We start from the raw sequence: 23,966 nt of genomic DNA on the forward strand, positions 1-23,966 counted from the left end.
TCTTACACCTGGCTATGATCACTTATTCGGTTTAGTGACACTCTGTGGGCTGTGGAACATCACCTTCACTTTCATATGCCAAAATATTTATAATATTCTAGTTTATTAATTTAATATGTAAAAATAGCATTATTAATAATCAATTATAAGGATTAATATTAGGATTAGAATTTGTCCTTTTGACCTGTTCCTATATTCCATAACAATATGCTATACAGCCATGATTCATTCTGTGGAATAAATCCACTTAGCCTATTAAAGGATCATGATCAGGCCTGCATGACTAAACCACATTATTACATTTAACAAAATGCAATAAACTTAATTTAAATTGCCATATTTAACAACAAATAATCCCTAAATGTTATATGTTAGTATTTATATTAACATATAACATTTAGGGATTATTTGTTGTTAAATATTGCAATTTAAAATCAGTCATATAAAGTGTGTCATATTATATTTTAATTGGAGGATTCAACATTTTATTTCTTCATCATGGAAATCATCGTCAAAAAACATAAACATTAGGCTACCTCACTTGTTTCTACAATAACACTCAAATAATGTTGACTTGATGCTTTCAAACAAACAAATTTCAAAGATTCTTTCAGTGTTTTGAAACTTTTAGCCTATATTAATTTATTTTGAATTTACAAATGTAACAATAATTGTATAACTCTGCTATTTTGGCAGAAACAATGGTTACCCATTGTATTTTTTTCTTTTTAAAATGAATGCTCAAAATTTTAAATAAAAACAGTATAAAAAATCCCATGTCTTTTTTTTTTTGTGTGTGTGTTGTGTCATGCTCTTGTTACGTGTTTCAACCGGAAGTGACGCTATTGTAGGAAGTGCTTAGCGGTGCGCGGGAGTTTATTGAGAGCTAGACTTCAAATTAATTTTCTTCTTTCATCTAAATCAAGATAATAGCAGCACAGGGATTTTCCTAGAATGGCTCAACTACACGAAGTGGACTTACCGCCGAACCTGTCATGTCTGAAAGTACGTTCTGTTATTCAACTTTGTTAAGTCTGCAGTTCAAACAAGATTATCTGCTACCGTTGTGTTATTTCCCGCTCGTGTGTACAATGTTAATATAATTTTGTAATCTGTAAACGCGTTTTACAGAATATTTTTTTATTTAAACGTCTTCAGTTGTTGTTTTATTGATATAACACACGAAATCTTTTAACGATGTCATTATGTTCGTTTAATGTCCAGTGCATTTCTGATCTGAATAAACTGCGTTTCATGGTTTTATACATCAATAAGCACGTGTCACAGTGCTACAGATGTAATTTAATAGTCATAAATCTGGATATTCCCAGGTTCGTTGACATCAGATCGTTTTATTTATTGTCTGTTTCAGAGCATAGACACCCTCCTCCGTTGTCCTATCTGCTTTGAGTTTCTCAACATCTCCATGATGACCCAGTGTTCTCATAACTGTACGTATACGTTACTTCTTCAGTTCAGTTTATAAACGTTTGACATGTATAATGTTTTATTAACTGGAATAATTGCTTTCAGCAAAATACAAAATAATTGCTTCTTTTTTTCTTTTTGCTGTTCCAACAGTTTGTTCTCTGTGCATACGGAAGTTTCTGTCCTATAAGTTGTTGTGTCCTGTGTGTAACTTGGTGAGTCTAATGTCAAAATATTCTAAACATGACTGTCAAACCTAAAACACACACACACACACACACACACACATATATATATATGAAAAAGATATACAAAAACGGTACAATAATATTATTATAATCTTAAATAGCTTTTTGAATATATTGTAAGAGATCGCAAAAAAAAAAGATTTTTCAACAGCCAATTCTCCACTCTTCAGTGTCATATGATCCTTCAGAAATTACTATAACATGCTTAATAGTGCTCAATAATTTTTATTAAATTTTAATCGATGTGTAATCTTTTTATGCTGATTAATATTTTTTATGGAGAAAAAATATTCTTTATGATTTCTGAAGGTTAATCTGACACTGGAGACTGGAATAATGCCATCTTAATACTTAATACCAATACTTTGCCATCACAGGATTAAATTACATTTCAAAATATATTCAAATTGAAAACAACTTGAAAAAAACTATTATTAAAAACTATTTTTAATACAATTATTTTAGCCATGGGAAGCATAAGAGAGTTCTTTCAAAAATTAAAAAAAAATATATTTTTTAATTATTGTTGACTCCTGGCTGCTACATATATTGCATTTATTGCTTCATATTCATAACATTAATGTTATTGCAGTTTAATTAAGTTATTAGGTTTAGAGTTAAGGACACTTTCCATTAATCTTAATCTCTCTTTGCAGCCATCAACAGAACAGGACCTGAGGAACAACAGAATATTAGATGACTTAGTTCAGAGCTTTCAAGCAGCAAGGTAAAGTTTATTTCTGTTTTAAATATGAGCATTTATTTCTAGAGATGTTCCGATACCCTTTTTCTCTTCCCGATACCGATTCCGATACCTGGGCTCAGGGTATCGGCTGATACAGAGTACTGATCCGATACCTGGGTGTGTATCTGTATATACAGCTATATATACTACTAGCCCTGTGTAAATTGCTGGAATTATTCTATGGTGTGCTTCAGACTTATCCCTTGATAAAACATGAACAAATACATGTTGAACTACTGTATTTATTACAGTATTTTTATTATCTGACATGATATTTAATATTTATTAATTTTCTTAATCGAGAAAAAACTTCAAATGCAGACAAAAACCTAAAAAAAACTGCAACAAATAAGTCTAGGAATATAAAAAATTATATATTAATCAGATAATCTCTTTACAACAAAACAAGTAAAAAACAACCGTCTAGACATAATTATTTATTAATAGAGACATATTATTACTACATAGAGACATAGCTAAATCTACTGTAGGCTACAACAGTAGCTTAATAGATTGTCAATTTACTCACGTTGATCTGAACATTTATTTTGATGGGTTGCCATGAAGATCTTTGAGTGTTTGTGTTTATGATATGACAGTTTTCTCAAATGAAATGGTAAATTTTCATGAAGTGACGGTTAATGCGTTTTCATTTCTTCTTCGCTGCTCTAAACAGGGGTTGCTTGTGGCGACAGCACAACTTTCTGTGTTTGTAATGCATTTTGAGCAGTGAAGAAGAACCGTGCAGCGGTTAGGCAAAGCTAGCGGTCATAACTAGGTCTTGTTGTATAAAAAAATGGTATCAGATCGGTTTATGGGTTGATGTACTCGCCGATGCCAGAATTTGTTGTGGTATCGGTGATATTTCCGATACTAGTATTGCTGGGGTTTTTTTTTTTTTTTTTTTTTGGAACTATAGAGACTGGTTTTGCATATTGCATTGGTTTGGGGGGAAAATATGGAACACTGCAGAAGTTTTAAACACTGTAAAATGTGTTTAACTTTTGTAGTGATTAATTTCTGCAGAACTAAAGAGCTTTCTGAGGAGTTCTATGGCTGCAAATGTGTGGGTCTGAATAGCAGTCTTGTAGAAAGTCAGTGGGGGTTAATTAGTGGGTAGTGATAAAGTTGAACAGGGAAAAATGAATTAGTTCTAATATAATGGAAAATGCAGGTGAAGGTAGATAGTTTTTGGTTATGGGCAGAGTGAGAGGTCAAGTCATATTCAGTCTATATTTGCCCAAGAACTTATAAGAATCTCAAAAGGTAAAAGTTGAATCTGGTGCATCTGTCATTTTGCATATGTGAAAATCCTAATGTTATTATATGCTATTTATAACTCATATAAATGTTGATTATAATTTTCTCATTTTTATGTCTTTGTAACATTCATTTAAGATTAAGCTACAGAGTCCCAGACATTCTGATTGTCAATGTATGTTTTATCACAGGGTTTTGTTGGAGTTGGCACCAAATTTGTTTTTCTTCTGAATAATGTATCAGCTTATGCTTCAGTTCTATTATGTGCATGTTTCAGCTTTTGCTCTTTCAATGCTAAATTTTTTTTCTTGTTCCGAGTGTGTGAAACAGTCATGAAAAAGGCAGGTAGATAATAAACAACCATCCAATTGCACTGCATACTCTAAATCTATTAACTGGAAGGGGACGTTTAAAATTGTTCTAACTTGCCTGAAGGTATCAGAAAATCTGCTAATTTATGAGAATTTTAAGAGATGCAGTTGTTTCCTATTGTTTTGCATCTCATGACAAACTGGAACATGTAGCATCCTAGCCTGCCATAAGATTCTGGATTTCCTTCAACAATCAAGTAGGATTTTATTTTCAATATTTGGGTCTATACCTTTGGCATACTTCACCTGCTGCGGGACTCAAGGAAGCTGATCTGCTGGGCTTCTTTTCAAGCAGTCTTAAGTTCTCAGACTGTAGACATACAGTAATATAAAATTCTTAAGGGTCTTAATGAAAAGCCTGTAACATAGTTTGGTTAAAATTTGTCAGTGGTAGTGTAAAACGACTCCCTGTCAAAAACAGCTCTGTCTACAGAAAGCTGTTTTATTGCATGTCGCTTTAAATGTTAATGAGCAGTAGGGATGTAACGATACCATTTTTTCAGAACCGATCCGATACCGAAAATTCTGAGTATCTGCCGATACCGATCCAATCCGATACCAGCGTTTTTTTTTTTTTTTTATTCAATAAAGAATTTTGACCTGAATTTTCGACATTTGACCTGATCATCATTCTTTTGTGTTAATCACAATCTACTACATATAAACAACTTCATTTTAATGAATAATAACAAATGAGAAAAAATATTATCATAAATGATTACAAAAATATTATTATAAACTAGGTTGGTAGATAGAAAGATCATGGGAGCACAATAATTTGATCAAATCTATTAAATATTTTATTTACAGATATATACAGATACTGTTTGAGGAAATTAATTACTCCGTGATATTGGTTTATTTTGACTCAGAGGGAGTGTTGGCCACGTTAAAAAAGTAAATAAATTGTGGATTAATGCTTACTGGAGACGCGAACCGGTTCAAACAATTCAGTCCTATTTGGACAGCTGTGTGAAGTCCTTTCCTGATTCAAATGCTCCACAGCTAGTGAGGCTGGGAAAACTCACATCCAACAGCCGCACCATCAGCACTGGAGCTTCTTAGGGCTGTGTTCTCTTTCCACTGCTCTTCTTCCTCCACACAAATGGCTGCACCTCTGCTGACCCCTCTGTCAAACTCCTGAAGTTTGCAGATTACACTACAGTCATTGGTCTCATTCAGGATGGAGTCGAGTCTGCTTACAGACAAAAGGTTGAGCATCTGGCTGTCTGGTGCAGTCACAACAACCTGGAGCTGAACACTCTCAAAACTGAGGAGATGATAGACGACTTCAAAGGAAACCTCCAGGACTCCCCCCACTCACCATCATGAACAGCACTTTAACTGCAGGGGCGTCATTTAAGTTCCTGGGCACTTACCATCTCTCAGGACCTGAAGTGGGACATTCACATCAACTCCATTGTGAAAAAGGCTCAGCAGTGGTTGTACTTTCTTTGCCCGCTGAAAAAGTTCAACCTGATGTAGGCGCAGATGAAACCATTTTTCTCAGCTGTTATTGAGTTAGTTCTGTGCTCTTCTGTAACTGTCTGGTTTGGGTCAGCCAGCAAATAAGATATAAGAAGACTCGTATATAAGTCTTATTTAAATGTTCATGTTCTCATGTCAGATACGCATGCATGTACCAATGTACATGCATGTACCTCCTTAAAAAAACAATGAATTCCTAGTGTGTTTGCTCACACTTGGCGAATAAAGCTGATTCTGAACTTGTAAAAGTGCATGTTGCATCCGATGACCCCTTTAAATTAATCAAGGAATTAAAAAAATATATATATATTTTACCTGCTATCTTACGACGAAAAAGTGCAAGGTAGTGAACAGCAAGAGCGAACAGTAGATTTTATTTGTGATATTGTTTTTTTAATTTAGTCTCTCTAGGTGCCATCAATCTCCTCAGTGTTGTGTGCCAGTGAATATAGTTGATTGGTGGAGTTTCAGATGGCCATCTGGATGAAGAGAGAGGTGCCTTATGGGACAGTGTTTTAATTTCCTGTTTTCCTCCAGTGATGTCAAAGACATGTTTCATCTTTTGGGACAGGACGTTGGGGACCGTTATTAAGGCCTTTGATCTAGATATAGCATTGCTTTTATACATACACATATACACACACATATACATATACATTTACACATATACACATATACACACACATATATATATATATATATATATATATATACATACATACATACATACATACATACTGTACATACATAAATATATACATATCTCTTTGATATAATATTTTTCTATGTGATTTATGACATTTATATATATATATATAGTGCATTTTTTTTTTGTTGCATAAATGGAACAATCACAGTTCAGCAAATTTTGCCTATTGGCAAATTTTTGCTTTTTTTAAAGTTACATTTTTGGGCGTTTTCTGCCTTTTATTGAGACCGCAAAGTAGAGAGCTGACAGAAAAGCATTGGGGGGAGAGAGGCGTTCAGGATCGGCAAAGGACCTAGACACAAGAATCCAAAAAAGATGGCAGATTTTAAATTTCATGTTGTCCTGCACCAGCTGGGAAACTGTCACTGAGTCGAATGGGAATGCTAATGAATAGCTTTCTCCCAATACTATAGAGCTGCTTGTTCTCAATGAGTGCAATTAGCCTTGTTTTTCAAGGTCTGATTATCAATTCCTCTGGGCTACTGCTGTTGCAAGCTCACTGTCCTTCTCTTGCTGTCCATTGGGATCCAAGTTCAAGTTTTCTGAAATTTCAATTCCATACAAACTGGGAAAGACTGTTTTTTTTCTGCCTTTATAGGCTTTAAGATGAGATAGATAAGCTACAGAATTTAATTCTGTAGATAAGCTACAGAAATTAGTTTGTTTTAAAACTCGTACTGTATATAATTGGTTTTAAGCTCAGAATGATCTACTTTTCAATCATGGGTATTATTTCCAAAACTGTGGTTTCACCACGTTGCCCTGTTTTCTCAGCTGGAACCTGCTGGTGGTTATGTAACATATTTGGGTTTTCTACAGCAATAAATTTTCTCTGTGCTCCGTTTGCCTTACTGGATTCATAGCAGTGCTTTGGGGAACTTAAAGTAGACAGTATTTTCTGTGGTCTGGGAGTGGGTCCATGGGGGGTCTTTAATGGTCTTGGCTGGGTAGGTAGTTAAGCCTGAAGACTGCAGTTGATTTTTAAAAGCATTACTGAAGAAAGGCCAAAAAATTAAGGACAGTTTGTTATTCATTAGTTAAGGGGATCATATAATATTTCCTAATAATGATTTATCATTTTATTTTTGCATGAGGTCTGCTTATAATGTTAGTTAAGGTTTTTTCCTCCAAGCAGTCATGATTTAGTTAGTACAATCATGAAAATTCCACCCTGTGTCTGACCCTTTAAAGGTCTTTTTTCTTCTTTTTGCTGTTTTGTCTTTAAGACTTCTACATAAAAGTCTTTAATATTAGGGGTGCTCCGATCATGATCGGCCGATCGTTAATGCGCATCTCGTCAGTAAAGCCGGTTTTCTAATCAGCGGTTAATTCCATCAGGTGCGTGATTTCACATAGAGCAGCTGTTACTACACAGAGCCGTTTTTAATTGAGAAGATGCACCAAAAAACGCTGAAAATTAACGTGATTTGCGCATCTTCTCTATTAACAACGGCTCTGTGTAGTAACAGCTGCTCTATGTGAAATCACGCACCTGATGGAATTAACCGCTGATTAGAAAACCGGCTTTACTGACGAGAAGCGCATAACGATCGGCCGATCGTGATCGGAGCACCCCTACTTAATATGTGTGCTTGTGAAATATTAAATTCAGTATGATGTTGAACAAGTGCGTTGCACATTATGATTGCATCTGTAAATGTTTTTAATAAATTTGATGGTCATTCTTTCTACTATACCAATAAAGTGTAGTACTTTCCACTGCAAGCACACATTTGCTTATTCATTTAGCCTCCAGAGTTATGTTGGGATATAAATCAACCAGGTAACTTTTCAATAAGTCATGGTGCCATTCTGTAAATAGAGCTTTGTGAGTATGTATTAAATTTTGCATTGAACTAAACAAGAAGATTGGGATTTAAACATTTTCTTTTTTTAGGGTATAAGGGTGAAGATGCTATTTTATATCCCTTTTTAGCTTTGGTCTGTTTGCTACTAGATCTTTTCTAATAGCATTGACACATAAGGAAGAAAACTGACATCGCTCTTCAAATTGTATTGTAGACCCAAAATGGTCACAGCACATTAATACAGATTGGAGCACCTTGTTTTGTTATTTTTTTTTTTTTTTTTAAGTGTTTAGTTTTGCGTGCATGTATGTGGACTAATGGTCAGACAAAGAGAAATAAAAGGTTTCAATATGGAAAGTAGCATATGCACACATCATTGATTCCACTTTATGGCTCTGTAATAGCCTCACAGACACTCTGCGTTTGTTGGCTTTCCACATTTCCACTGCAATTGCGAAACCGACAGGTGCTTGTCTGCATTCACTCTTTCTCACTTCCTTTTATGTACTCCCTACTCTTTCTCGCTCCTTCTGTCCTCTCCTCAAATTATTTTTCACTATTTCGTCTCTCACTCTCCCTCAGAAAGGAAGCAGAGATTTTCGAAGGCTTACATATTATATAGAGAAGCACACCTTTGCTGACATTGTCACTTTAGTGGCTCAAACAGATTCTCAAACAACCTTTATTTTTCGTCCTTGACCAAGTTTATGTTCTTGAATCATTTTTTTTTTCTGTCTTTGATAAATATTACACATGTCCCTCAAACACACACCACATAGCCCACAATTATGTAGAAGCCCCTTTTATCCCTGCAGGTCTGCTGGCACAAAAATCCACTTATTGATGATGATCATTTTTTAATGATCACCAAATTATCATATTGAAATGATCTCTGCAAGTACATGTGACTGAACTAATGGCTGCTGAAAATTCAGCTTTGGCATCACAATTATAAACAAATTTTAAAAATATACTAAATACAATCTCTCTTATCTCACCAGGCAAAAATTGTGTCACTCAAATTTGGAATCTCCCCCTATTTCACCGGAAACCCCGGTTATGACGATCAAAGGCAAAGGAGCAAGACAGAAGGGCCTCAGAAAGGAAGCAAACACCCTCAGTCATTTTTTCCAGAAGAAGACCCCTGTGATTCCTTCATCAGAGGCCCAAACAAGTCTTGAGCTTCATGTGCCAGTCAAATCAGAACCTTTGGAGCTGTGTTTACAGCAGCTAGGTAACCTCAAGGAAGAAAATGTAGAGGATACAGTAGGAATGGTGAAAGACGAAAAGATGGATGAAACTGCTTTTCCTTCCACATCTCACAATAATCCACTGGTTAAAGGTGATGTGCATTTACATGCTGTGTTTTTTATACATTTATATTGTATTATTGAAATGAACACACACATTAGTTAAATGTTAAAAGTAATGGGTTTGTCTGTCAGTCCATTACAATGTTTATCCCCCAATATTTATGCATTGATAATGGGTTGACCACTGATGCATTGAGTTTTCTTCACAATAAGTGAAGTGTGTGTGTGTGTGTGTATGTATATGTATATATATATATGTGTATATATATATATATATATATATATATATATATATATATGTATATGTATATGTATATATATATATATATATTTTTTTTTTTTTTTTTAAGAGTGGTAATACCATTGTAATGTTGTGCTGGTTATATATAAATAATAATTTGTTAATAATGTGTGTTGCAGTGGAATGCCCTGTCTGTGGAGTAGGTGTACCCGAACAGAACATTAATAAACATCTGGATATGTGCTTGAACAGAGATGATAAGAAGGAGGGATTGAGAAGGTATGGAAAATATTTGTCCAAAAATACAGTATTACTTGTCTTAAGGAAGCATGCTGTTAGTTGACCTGCTATCATTCAAAATCAGAATCCTCTTTTTATCAAGTTATTACTTGATGATATTGTTTAGATGCAGTAATTCAATAAATAAGAAATTAATATTGAACAACTGATATTTCAGACACAATATGTTGATAATGAAGGGAGTTTCAAAAGAATCTAAACATTCAGTGAAGCAAATGCGAAGAGTGTGGTGTTAACAGCAAAAAAATTCAAATGTCTTGAAACACCATTTGTCCAATCAAATAAGTGGAGCAAAACTAATGGCTATATATAATTCAGTTCACTTTTCTTGAAAGTAGGTTGTCCAGATTGTTTGCACATGTCTGACAGCCTCCACTTTCTTAGACCTGTTTATTTTTCTACCTAATCAAGACCCTTTACAATCATGTATTTTTTACTTATTTTCTGTTCTTGGATGTGTCTGAGTTAGTTGAATGAAGTTTAACAAATGAACTGATTGTGGCTGAAACCTTTTTTTTTTTTTTTTTAAGATTGTTTAAAAAATTGTTCTGTGGTGAATAATTATGGGCACTTGAAAAGTTGTTGAAGAGTTATTTTGGTTAAAGAATGGATTGGATTCTTTTTTAATAACATTCCCTATAGATTATAGCTTGTCTTCATCCCTCCCCCTTTACCGGGTCTCCCCTTTTTTCAATTGAGGGACATTCTGAAGGGCCAACATTTTGGTTTGTGTCTGAATGACAGAAAGGGTGATTTAATTTACTGGACACCTTGAGGATAACATGATTAATGAGTGCATTCATCAGCATTCCTGTGGCCTTAAGCCCATCCTGACATACTACTTCTACAGAGATTAATGATTTTTTTCACCTTCAAATGCTTTTTGTGTAAGAATTTTGGGTCTGATGCTTATACCTTAATATTAGGTAAAAGTAATAACTCTCCACTCATATCAAACCTTTATCTCTTTCCTTCTTTTGTTGAACAAAAAAAAAATTTTTGAGGGGCAACTAGATTAGACCCCATTGAGACACCTAAGACTTATTTTGTAATCCACAGAAAAAAGAAAGTCATAGAGGTTTGGGATGAAATGAGGGCGAGCAAATTTTTGGGTGAACTGTGCCTTTAATCACTACAGCTATTTAACTGTACTGCCTGAAGTCTGTTGTACAGTCCCTCCAGAAAAACGCGATTATGCGATCGCATGATTTAATGCATAATCAGCCATGGGCCGCATATTTATGCGGGTGTCGCATTTTTTCAAATACGCCGCACTTTCGCCTCATAAATTGCCGATTTCAGGAAGCAAAATATGCGGGGCTAGCATGATTTCATAATCCCTGTATTTTCGTTGCAAAAAAACACACATATATATTAGCAGAAAGTTGAAAAATGTTGCATTTACTTCACACAAGTAAAGCGCCATTTTCCCCCTATTGCCATGGGAACCTTATGAAGTGACGTAATTACGTGACGTGAACATCATCTGCAAACCCCGCGGTGAAACCAGGGTGAAACTTGAAGCGCGCAAATCATTCTTATTTGCCAACAAAAATAAGCACAAAAGAACGCGCGAAGCAGTTTCCCGATTTGTTACATGACAGTGGAGCCAAATTATATTGCGAGAACTTGCGAAAACTGCGGTTTGATGAAATGTTTGATGAAAGGTGATTTCCCCCAACACCCCCTTCTCATTAGGCTACTAACACTGTTGTGGTTTCATTCAGAAGTTTACAGTTGTAAGATTGCACTTTTTTGTTACAGAACAGTACCCAAAAACTTAGTTGTAATTATATTAGAAGTATGTAAAATAATTTACGTTGCAGTAAGAGATTGCAACTTAAATATTCTGTGATTTAGTATGCTCGCTTATCATAGGAAGTAATAAGAAATTACTCTTTACATTAAAGTAGTAGCCTAGTGAGAAAAGGGTGTTGGGGACCTTATTTTCTCTTTTTCATCAAACCGCAGTTTTTGCAAGTTCACGCAAATTCATCGCATAAAATTGCAAAAATATCCCGCATTTTCCATCGCATTTTTTAAGAAAACGTGCCGCATAATCAAGTATTTTTGCCCGCTACAATCACAAAAAAAATCAGCGTTTTTCTGGAGGGACTGGTTGTATCCAGTTTAAAGGGGTCATATAACATTGCTAAAAAGAACATTATTTTGTGTATTTGGTGTATTAATGCATGTGTTAATGCGGTTTACGGTAAAAAAAAACAAAAAAACATTTTTCCACACTGTACATTATTGTTTCTCCTCTATGCCCCACCTTTCTAAAATGTGTAGATTTTTACAAAGCTCATCGTTCTGATAAGCGAAGTGTATGCTGCATTATGATTGGCCAAATACCTCAAGCGTGTAATGGAAATGTTATACTCTTTACCATATTGTGATAATGTGTACAACGAGACAAACCCAATAAAACCCATTGCAAACAAGGAATTTGTTGCATCCAATGGGGACATAATTACTGATTATAATGACTTATACTGTCTTTTTACGTGTTGCATTGAATCACGCCACGTAAACCTAAAAACATTTCTGCATTCGTGATCTGAGAAACAACAAACAACAAGTGCTACTCTACACTGATTAAAACTCGTGTTTGAATCATCAGTGGCAAATCATTTAAATATTAAAACCTACTTTTTGTCAGAACACTGGCATTGTAGGCTACTCTCCCAGGAAACGGTCCTGAATATTTGGGTTGAACTGTTTTGGAACAGTGTTGAAAAGACAACTTAACCACTGATTTCTAGTTGTGTCCTCTTTTGGAAATTCGGAACAATTAGGAACACAGCGTCTCCACTACATGGCAACAGCATTAATACTACAGCAAGAATAAAAGTTACGCACCTTTCTTTGCGTGAACATTTGGGCGGTGTTTTGCAGATCTTCCCACACAGTGACGTAGACATATGTTTAAATTAGGTATTTTAGGAGGGTGTGGATGAGTCTTAACTTTTATAAAGAATAGTCTCAGTCTGAGACTTTAGTCTTCATAACTTTAGGGATCTTATCTATTCATGAACAACTTGTAACACTCCAAAGATAAAGGAAAACTTAAAATTGCATCATATTACCCATTTAAGTGATCTATGCTAAGCTAAGCTTAAAGTGCTACCGCTAGACCTGGAAATCGGATGAATGGATTCTAAAAGCGGTAAAACTCAACTGTTTAACTCTAGGGTAGTTGGAAAATTAGCCTTTTTTTTTTTTTAATGGAGTGTTTAAATAAAGTAATGCATGATATAATCTTCTAAAGATCCCACAAGTTACCAATTAAATGGCAATCAGGATCATGCCATCCTTACAAACTGAGTAACCGGACAAGGGCATCTCTCAGAGAACTGACCACAAACAAGTTGCGGAGCTGTTTGTTTCGCATATGAAAAATCCTGATACCAAGAGTATCTTCACCACTTGAGATTCACCTCTGGCACAGTGTCTAGTAGAAAGCCTTTTCTGAGAAAGGCTGGCATTAAATCTTGTAAAAGCCACAGGACAAAACCTGAAACAGTTTGGTAGTACATCTTTTGGTGTGACAAGAGTTAGGTTCCTTGGCCTGAAAGCAAAGCACTATGTTTGGTGAAAATACAACCCAGTACCAGGTAAGACCTACTCTGCCACGGTGGCAGTGTTAGGTTTGGGGGATTTCTTTTTAAGATGGTGGAACTGGAAATTTTGTTGGCATCAAGGCCTAAATGGATTAAGCTGAATGCATGCAAATCCTTGAGGAGAACTTGTTTCAGTCAGCCAGAGATATGAATTAGTGTTACTTTCCAGCACAACAGCTGCACAGACTACATGGCAAAACTGTGAAGTTATTGCTTTATAGTTATTATTCTAGACACAGACTTGAATCCAATTGAAAATTTGTGTTATGACCTGAACAGTCACTCTCCATCTAATATGCTAAACTTACTGAGAATTTGTTTTAAAGAATGGGCTGAATTGAACATTTAGGCTAATGGACTATATTACTTTGTGGAAGAAATATTATTAAAGGTACACTATGTTACTTTTGGTCCTCTAGATTTAATAATTAAAACTGCATGTGTCTTGCAGAAGAACTTTATGCTTGAGGCTTTTTTGCATGAATTCATGAATGTGGTTTGTGCAATGTACACTCACAAATATAAATGTTTTATGAATTCATTTTGAATTGTTATTATTTATTTTTTAATGTACAATTTCAGTGTATTGATCTTTTTTTCTATAAATGACCCTGGGACTTCTGTATGTTTTTCAGTGGTAGAAGGCGAAAGGCAATGCCTAAGCTCTTGTACACTTTGATTGCTGTTCCAAAGCTCAAGAAGATGCTTAAAGAGTGTCACCTGTCCGCCCGAGGCAGCAGAGAGCAGCTTGTGCGACGCCATCAGGAATTCACCCACATCTATAATGCACAGTGTGATTCACTCAACCCCAAATCAGGTATAAAGTCAGAGATTAATAACTGAATGAACAAAGTGATGGTGAATTGAAAGCAATAGCTTTATAGGCATTGAAAAACATGTTCGGGATTTCATGTAAATGTGTCATGAATAGCATGAACTACATGTAGCTGATAGGGCTGTGCAATTAATTGAAATCATCATAAAATGATGCATATAGCACGATTTTCCATGGCCCCGACCTCCTGCAATATGCTATATGATCCAATCAGAATGCAGCGCGCCTAAATGGAGCACGAGAACAGAACAGACTGGGCATATGCCTAGGTAAAGCCAGGTCCACACTCCCGCTTCTGTGTCTGATCCGCATACACATACACATACAGTATACGTACTGCAGACGGAGTACGTGTGAACCTGGCAAAACAAATCTTTCAACACCTTAAGGCTGGTTCACATGGCAGGATAATTGGGCCGATTTTAGCCCCGATTCAGCCCTTCCGACAATCTTAGGATGCTCCGATTATCGTAAAATAATCTGATCAAATATTCCTGCCGTGTGTGGTGTGTTAAGACTAATCTCCTCTGCTCGGAAGAATGTCGGGACCGCTCCGATCTCAAATCGAGGATATCCAACATGTTGGATTTATTTTGCCCGATTTCTTCTCGTGTGTGGTGTCCCCCGAGGACAAACAATCACGCAGCCTGTGGACTGTGGCGTGTAGCCACAGAACGCGAGGTGACGAGGCAGTGATAGTACCGGGAAACAAAATCAAAACAGCCGGCGTATATAATATAACAAATACAAATAAAGTCGATGGGCATAACTACATCCACAACTGCAGTCCACCAGAGTACATGGAAACTAATATATGAACGTTTATTTCAACGGTTATTAATCTGTGTAGTACGTAACAACATTTCTATGAGATAAAACAACAACTTATCTCCATATCATGATATAGCAAGTATAGTCCATGCTCGCGTCGTCTCCACCTCTTTGACCATCGCCTTTTCTTATTTTTCTTATGTTTTTTTTCCCGTTAAAAACAAAGCACAAACTATGGCCACTGCATCCTCTTCGTCCGCCATGATTGTTTACTCTAAAGTCACGTTTGATCTCGAGGGATTTTGCGAGATTTCCCGTCTGACCTGGGAATGCTCGGGAGTCAAATCGGTTCGTGTGTGATGTGTTGATATTGCCGTGTGGCTGCACACCACACACGGAGCGACCAAAACTGTTAGACCCGTGATTTTTTATCGCCGTGTGTGGGGTCTCTCAGGTTTGGAAAATCTGCCGACAATTTTAAAATCGTCCCGTGTGAACCAGGCCTTAGGCATCGCTACAATGAGCTGGGCACGGGATTTATTAATTTACATTTTTTTTGTCATATGTCTAGACATTTTATCACACCTTTACTGACTTATGTCTGTTCTAGAGACACATTACCACTTTTTGATAAAGCTCTAATTAGTTTTCTTTTGGACATATGTTTCAAATTCACACCGAATGCCTTTATGACTGTAAAGCATGTCTGTTTGTGTCAAGATCGTGATTAAAATCAAATTTGCAAAATTGATCCAAGAAATCGTGATATGTTTTTTTTTTGTCCATATCGCACAGCCCTAGTTGCCGGTGAAAGAGAGTTTGCTGAACGCAGTTTCACTCTGACCTGTGACTGTATGTGGTGGAATGTAATTTATGTGCAGGAGTTAGTCACCCTGTGGGGGACCCTGGCACAAAGATGACAGGGCTGGAGGAAAAATACAGTAGTTTCATCCCTCATGTTTTGTCTGAGTTACTGCTTCCCTTCTCACTGACCCTTTCAGAGTTGAATTTATCTCTTTTCATTGAGCTGTCAAAGGTTTTGCAGGAAACCTTCTATTTGTCTTTGATTGGCCTTATGTTACCATGGTTTCTTTTGGACTTGTGTGTGGATTTGTTTTTTGTTTTTTTAGTTTTCCTACGCTACCTGTGTGGTTCTGTTTTGTCATATACAACGGCAGATTGAATTGATAAATTACAGTATTCAAATTACTATCCAGAATGGTATTAGAATGTAATAGAAATAGATATAGAAATAATAGAAATAGTTAGGTTACTGTATGTATTGGGGTGAGATTTTTATGTATTTGGATATATTTATAAGTTGGGCATTAAGCCTTCTTCAGAAACGTGGTTGTGTTTTATAGCTAACGTTTTGCTTTCTCATTTGTTGACAGCTGAAGAAATTGCCAAAGAAGTTGAAAACAACGAGAGGTTAAAGAATCAAATGGAGAGTAAACGAAAACCTGTATGTGTTACTGTGGATTGTCATTTCTTAAATAAATTTGGGTCTACAATGTCTATAATGTAATTTTTTTATTATTTACAAAATAAATAGATGTAATGTTTCTGCTTTTTAAATGTAAGCTATTTGATTTATGTGTTGCTCTTTTTTTTCCATAATGTTCTGCATTTGACAGGTAATCGCCACTACGAAGAATCAGACTGCTGAAGAAATTGAGGAGCTGCACTCAATGTACCGTAAGTCCTGGCTTATAAAAATTGACCCTGAATGAAGAATGAGACTGTTACTCTTGTCAGTTTAGAGGACGCGCTGTCCTTGCACTGTTGGAAAATAATATTTGAGTGATGTTACAACAGGGTCAGGTTTGTTCTCATGCTTGTCCTGTGCATTATAAAATAAAAATGTTTGTTTGATTTATGTGCTGAACAACTTTACTATCTCCTACCTCAAGGTTGACTGAGCATATGCAAACAGTGAATATTTTTGTAAAATATTAGGTGAAGATTAGGGTTGGGTACCATTTACATTTTAAATGGTACAATATTGGTATTGGTACCTGGATTTCAGTGCTGGTACCCAACGGTACCTTTTTTCGGTACTTTACTATAGAGTAAATTACGTTTTTAATGACTGGACTCTGCGATACCGTCTGCATTTTCATAGAAACCACATGGCCCTAGAAATGAAACCACACTTCAGAAAATTTCGGCTTGACCTGTGTGTTGTTTGAACCAGTTGCAAGGGGGACATCACGTCAAACTCTCCGAAATTTAGCACCCATTGATTTAACGTGAATCGCTACTAGGGCTGTCACTTTTAGTTTGAAAATCGAATGCTCAATCGATCGGACCAACCAAAAAAAGTTTCGAAAATGAAAATAGGGAATTGATTTTAACCAAATATGTACACTTTTAATTTTAAAATAATTAAACAATTAAAAAATATAGATGTAACAAAACTCACAAACAAGCATAAAAAGAAAATAAAGAATTCCGAAAGTGCAGTATGCGTTGCAAAAGCTAGACAGAAAATACCAGCAATTTAACGTGCCTTTAAGACCCAGTGACGTCGAAAGCGACCTCTTATACTGCATTCACACCAAATGCGAATAGAGCTTCTGGCGTGAATGATTTCAATGTCAAGTCAATGTAAAGACGCGTTTACGCACGTCTGAATGTCTTACGGTGCGGTAGATGCAAATTCGCCTCATTCGCGCATCTAGTTACAGGAGATTCTGAGTTATGAAAAGGGCCATTGCAAGCTGACAGCGACCGGCTTTTGTGGTGGAAAATTGGCAGTAATACCCCCACAGTGCGGTCTTCTCAACAGCTGGACATATAGTGAATAAAAAATGCTCTGCACCGGACCCCGAAAATGTTGATCGACTTGTTTTCCTGTCCAATAAATTTGTAATGGCCCTAGCCGTCCGTTATTTGACATTGAAAAAGCAAAAGGTTTTTTTTTTAGACATGGAAAATCGATTTTACAATCGATTCAATGAACACTTATGTATTAAAAATTTTAAATGATTTTTTTCATAAAAGTGACAGTCCTAATCGGTACTCTGTAGTACTGATGCAATTCGGTCGGTACCCTTAAATGTACCCAACCCTAGAAGATATTAGCTATTCCAACCTATTGGGTTGAGTCTTTTCAGCCAACTAACAATAACTTAGTTATTCAGGGGTAATATTATTATTTTGTAATATTATTAATATTATATTTAGGTTCAAGTTAGCCCAGTCTACATTTTTATGTAACCAATTTAAAAGTTATGAGCATTAAAATATAATATGATCACTTTGTAAAACTAATCTATGCCTTTCATGCAACAGGTCACAGTTCTGAGTCTAAACACTCAATTATTTAGTGAATTCAGAACTCTTAACTACTATAAAGTTATTTTGTCTGAAAAAATAACTATTTGTAACGTTCTAATGCAAAATAATAATAATAAAAAGGGGGATTTGCATTTGAATCACTCATATGACTTACATAAGCAATGGTTAGATTGTCGTTTTTATTCTTTAAACAAACCAGAAAGTCAGGACTGAAAGAAAATCCTGCTGTTAATATCTCATTAGGCTTCAGTGGAAACAATTTGGAATATTTATCTACTGGCAGGCTCTCTTTAAAAGATGTACCTAGTGAGCTGCTGTTATGTGTTCTTGTAAGTAGTTTTGTAGCTATGCTTAAGTGAGTTGCTGGGTGGAAGATGGCTGTAAGATTGAAGGTACAGCTGTGATCGTAATCATCAAACATTCCTTTTCTGATTTGCTGCTTTAATGTAATGCCCATGTATCATCAGTGTGCTCTGCAAGGGCATTTGCAATTTCCGTTTCCACCTCATATATCAGATTTTCTTGTTCAGGTGCGGTTTGGACTCTGCAGAACTGTGGTGCAGAGATTTCTAAACTGAATACAGATTTGGCTTCGTCTTGAGTGGAGCTGCAGTCTTTCGTTTTAAAGTTTCTCTCCTGACGATTTTGATATGCATAATCTCTCTTCGGTTATCTTCAGTAGTTCTCTGCCAAAATGTTTTCCATAAACCTTTGCCTTTTGTGACTCCAAGTTCACTAAGCCGCTAAGTGCGTGTGTGTGTGCGTTTGTTTGTGTGTGTGTGGGAGAGGAAGGTAGGAAAATCCCACAAGGGGTTGGAGGGGAAGGTGGTGATCAATACGACAATACCAACAAGGTCTCAAGATCAATCCTACATCATTAAATGTTCCAATCAGCCTCAGTGACCCAGCTCAAAATGCTTAGACCAAACAATCAGACCATAGGCTCCAAGCTTTAAAGATAACTACCAATGTTTGATGGACTGCCTAGAGGGCTTATTTTTTATGTCATCTATAAGGGAATCAGCCAATGACACAAATTATCAAGGTTGTAAGTTTTGTGGTGATTTAATGGAGTAAATATTAAAATTACATTTTGTTAATATATACACTTTCTCTTGTGTTGTTCCAAACCTGACTGACATTCTTCCATAGATGAGTGAGGACTGATGCTTTCAAGCTGCGACCATAAAATTATTGTGATAGTGGATAAATCATCAATTTGTATCATATCTTTTCATTCAGTTTCACTTATCTTAAAGATTCTTTCTCATTTGGACTGACTAACATTTGTAGCATTTAACAGCCTAGAGGAGGAGAGGATTATCATTGAAAATGTCTTAAAATTTGCTCTGTTCCCCACACAAATCTATCATATGATTTCAGAAAACATGAAATATACTCTAATGGACCACTATGTGACACTTTTTGAAGCTTAAAAGTCTCAGGATAATGGGGACTGATATCGGAATAGTGACCTGACCAGTACAATCTACTTTTGTGTTCCACAGCAAAAAGAAAGCCATAAGGTTTGTAATCACAAAACTAAACTTATTTTTTTAACTGTTCTTCTAATGTAAACCCAGGAAATATCCTAGATTGAAGACATCCAGCAAGTAAAGTGAATGTTCTTTAATTGTTTGAGTTTATGGATGTTTATCCTCAAAGGTCCTAATGTTGTGCCCTGTTAACTTGAAGCTCTAAGGTTTTGTCCCTAGTGCTAAAACTATGTTTCTGTTTGATATTACCAGGTTACAGCTGCTGGTCTTAGTGGCGTCTCTGCCATAATAAAACCCTAAAAACCTCCTCCCAGGAGCTAAAATTTGAAACAAAGCCATTTAAAGGTTTCCTGAAACCCCAGACTACTTTTTTTCTGAGATTTTAGCAGATGTATTTGTGTTGCACATCATAGAAGACTATGTTAGCATCCCATAATTTTAAACGGTTAATTTTAAGGTTTTTTTTTCTACTATTTTCATCTTCCGGGTTTAAAATCTATATTGTGTTGACGTCACGATTTGTGTACTTTAGAACATCGATGACTTGTCTATTAAATTATTCATGAGACTGCGTGTTCTTATCCCATGAGAAGACACTTCGCTTTATTATTCACAACAGCATGTTTTGATTTGCTATGACAGATGTTTCAGACCGTGAGATGACATCGCAAGCATTAACTGAAAGAAATGTTCATGGATCGGAGAAGAGTGTTTGTTTTTGCTTTGTAATAAGAGTTCGGCACAAACACAATTCATTCACTTGGTGAGCATAACCGTTTTTACCGCTCTGTGACACAACCTGTCAAAAGGCTCATATAAACGTTACAGAATAAGCCTTTAAAGTTCTCAGAGGTGCAACAGCGCATTCATATATATACATTTTCGATGGAGAGTGCAAATGGCTGTGCAGTTATTTGTGTTTTTAACTGAATGGGAGCGAAATGAAGCTGCACGTGTTGTCTGTCTTCCCTCTTCCCCCTCCTCAGCTCCGCTGCTCACCACGCCCACTTTTTTTTTGCCTTTTTTTGAAACTGGGGTGAGAGCTAACCAGTGCTGAAACGGGGGATTTCATGACCCTTTAAGGTGGATTGTTGTCATATTCACCAAGTGAGAAAGCCTGGTCCATATTTATTACGTAAAAATGACCTGGCAGCAAAAGATGAAAGGCACTGTGTGATTAGAACAGCAAGACTGTGATGTCGGAGACAGGATGTTGAAATATTGATGCGCAGCACGGAAGGGATCTATAAATAGCAGCATGCCAAGATAAAGTCTTGATTAATCATCAAAAGAGCTTGATGATTCACCAGCTTCATGAAGTGTCCGATGAATGGGGAATGACTTGAGGTGAATAATACACACCCCAAAATCTAGCTTTTCTGTACAGGTTCATTCTAAATAATGAACTAAAGTGTCACTGTTAGGCCGTAGACCAATTCTATAAACAGAATATCATTTAAAATATTTTTTTAATGACCTGTTCATTTATTTATTTATCTGTGCTTTCATAATTTTTTCTTTTTGTGGCTGTGGTAAAAGGTTGCCAATAATTTGTAGAAGAAAAAAAACAACAGCATCTGGCTCATTGTAAATTAATGTATATATATTTTTGGGAGAATTGGTATAACTCTTCTCTGTTATTATTTTTAACCACTACTGAATAATAGTTAATTTTCCATTGTCAAAAAATTAGTTTTTTTTTTTTTTTCAACAAAATCCTGATTGACCACAATGACATCCTTAATATTAGCATATTGGACAATTGCAGTTTTCCCTTGCATTTATGTTCATTCTTAATTTTCTTTCTAGCACCAGGATTTCACAACGACCTGAAGGAAATTGTTTCTCTTGAAGCTCACTCTCTTGATTGTTGAAATATAGCATTTTACCTTTCATATAATCATTTCAACCCAACCGTCTCTAAGTCTGTCAGAAATGAGGAAATGAAATGAACAGAGCAGTGATCTGTTTTCTTGTACATGCGTTTGTAATTTTGGCACATATGTGTTGCTTTGAAAGGTTTATTTTGTTGGATGATTTTGAGTCAGAGTCTTAGTTTAGTCTGTACAATATAATATTGTTTATAGGTGCGTGTTCTGCGATTCATTGTATTTGTAATCTTTTTATTTTTTTCTTTGTCGTTAAATGTTTGTTATACAGATACGCAAAGATGCTAAACTCAAGAGCTTGTTGGGAAACTGCCCATTATCAGATTTGATCCTGCTTTTGTCCTCAGTAAATAACTTGGTCTTCCATGAAGAAGCCTCAGATTTCCTTCCCAAGTGTTCTGAGTGTGACGCAATATGACTTGAGAAAGAAAAATAATATTTAGACATTGAAGTCTTGTAACACTTCACCACCCACTTCTTAGGAATAGTTTCAAGATTTCTGTAATGTTCTTTTTGTTCTGTCACAACGTGTTCATATTTTAATGTTGACTATAACCAAATAGGAAAATCGTAAGATCTGCTGTGGGGAAAAAAGCTTTATTTTTGTTTGTTGCATCCATTGAGATTTGGATATTTGAAATAACTGGAGAAAGTATTTCTAAAATGCTTGTCCAGGGTTTTTTAGTTGTTATCCTAGCAGATTCTTCTGCTTATAGCAAGAATGAATAAATTCAAGAACTTGTCTTATGTTTGATATCACTGTGTTTTCAGAATTTATAATAATATTGGCTCTGGAAGAAGGGTCTGATTTCATTCCTTACTGAGTGTATTCAGCATGAGAATGAAGAAGAGACGCAGATCAGATACAGCTGGCGGGTGGCATGGCTTAGGTTAACTTAAAACTGTTTTTATTCTTCTGCAGTTTAGATGGATAGATACTTGTATCAATTCCATGAACAAAATTGCAGTGCAACAGAGGTTAATCAACACAGCATGGCACAGGGAAATTCAAAACTGTGCATGTGCACCTAATATATTAAAAATACGGGATACTCAAACTATTTGAAACATTCTTTTAAAAATGTATTAAATTATAAGACTGCAAAAATGAAAGGTTTGAATTGTTTCTTGTTCAGTTTAGCATTCAACTTCATGATTATGGTTCCTAAACTATTCACTTAGAATTTTTTTCAGTAATTTTAAAGGAATAAATAAAGGAGCTGATTAGACATGGTAAATTTGTAGGTTGATTCCAAAGACTAATTCACCATTTGTTCTCTGGGGAATTTGGAATGTGTTTGTTTCTAAAGCTGTTTTCCATTTGCTGTGTTTTGTTTCTGAAGCCCACATAAAAAGGCAGTAATTGCTCCAACAGTTGACTACAGTCAACAAGTCATTCTAAAGTTCCCTATTTAGCACTTCTGTGATTAGCCAGCTGTGGTTTGTGAAAAATGGCACTAAATAGGCTTTCTAATGGAATCACCAAAATGGACTTTGAGCTGTTGTAGTATGAAGTATGAGAACCGATATCAGGCTACCTTGCCACAAAACCTTGACTAATGCACATCATGTACAATAGAGATTAGAAGCCACGCATTCTAGTGTTTTCAGTGAGTAACAACAGTGCGTTTGAGTTAAGATAACACTATATGAGTAATGATGCTCAATGTGCTGTTTTAATGGCTAAAAATGAAGCCTTAAGGCTAACTGGCCCTTGCTGGACAAATTAGCTGTATGTGAAAATATGTATGATGTATGTTGTGTGAAAATTGTTTTCTTGTAAGCATTACGTTCCTAAAAAAGTGTGCTGGTGTGCCTGCTTACTAGGCTAAAAACAAAGATGACTTGATTTTTTTTGTGTGTGTGTGAATGGAAAACAGCATTCTATAACCTGTTCACTTGATTGTACAAATGGAAACCATACATGATCCATGAATAAAATGCAGGGTCTGCAGACATTACAGTGAGCTGCGATGGATATCTCTGTATTTGTTTTCCTGCAGTTCTTCAGTCATCGTCATTTCAGCTGATCTCTTCTTGGGCTGATGTGATTTTAAAAGCAGGCCATATGACCTTTCGTCTGCTTTTGTTGGTTTTCGCCACTACATTTGTCATGGTCTGCCTTGTTATGCCAGTGC

The 23,966-nt window shown here is 35.8% G+C and overlaps 1 protein-coding gene across 2 annotated transcripts in view; it reads left to right on the top strand.

Moving 5' to 3' along the window:
- Positions 1 to 812: 812 nt before the first annotated feature.
- The window catches only part of rad18 (RAD18 E3 ubiquitin protein ligase), a 41,668-nt gene continuing 18,514 nt past the window's right edge, over positions 813 to 23,966 (top strand). For both annotated transcript variants that reach the window (XM_026261042.1, XM_026261041.1), the window contains exons 1-9: positions 813 to 1,005; positions 1,373 to 1,451; positions 1,582 to 1,643; positions 2,333 to 2,403; positions 9,059 to 9,399; positions 9,791 to 9,890; positions 14,170 to 14,351; positions 16,535 to 16,605; positions 16,778 to 16,838. In XM_026261042.1, the coding sequence (XP_026116827.1) occupies positions 955 to 1,005; positions 1,373 to 1,451; positions 1,582 to 1,643; positions 2,333 to 2,403; positions 9,059 to 9,399; positions 9,791 to 9,890; positions 14,170 to 14,351; positions 16,535 to 16,605; positions 16,778 to 16,838 (1,018 nt within the window). In that variant the 5' untranslated portion in view covers positions 813 to 954. The remainder of the gene's footprint in view (positions 1,006 to 1,372; positions 1,452 to 1,581; positions 1,644 to 2,332; positions 2,404 to 9,058; positions 9,400 to 9,790; positions 9,891 to 14,169; positions 14,352 to 16,534; positions 16,606 to 16,777; positions 16,839 to 23,966) is intronic.

Source organism: Carassius auratus, chromosome 6 (genome assembly GCF_003368295.1).
Source record: "Carassius auratus strain Wakin chromosome 6, ASM336829v1, whole genome shotgun sequence".
Classification (NCBI taxonomy): domain Eukaryota; kingdom Metazoa; phylum Chordata; class Actinopteri; order Cypriniformes; family Cyprinidae; genus Carassius; species Carassius auratus.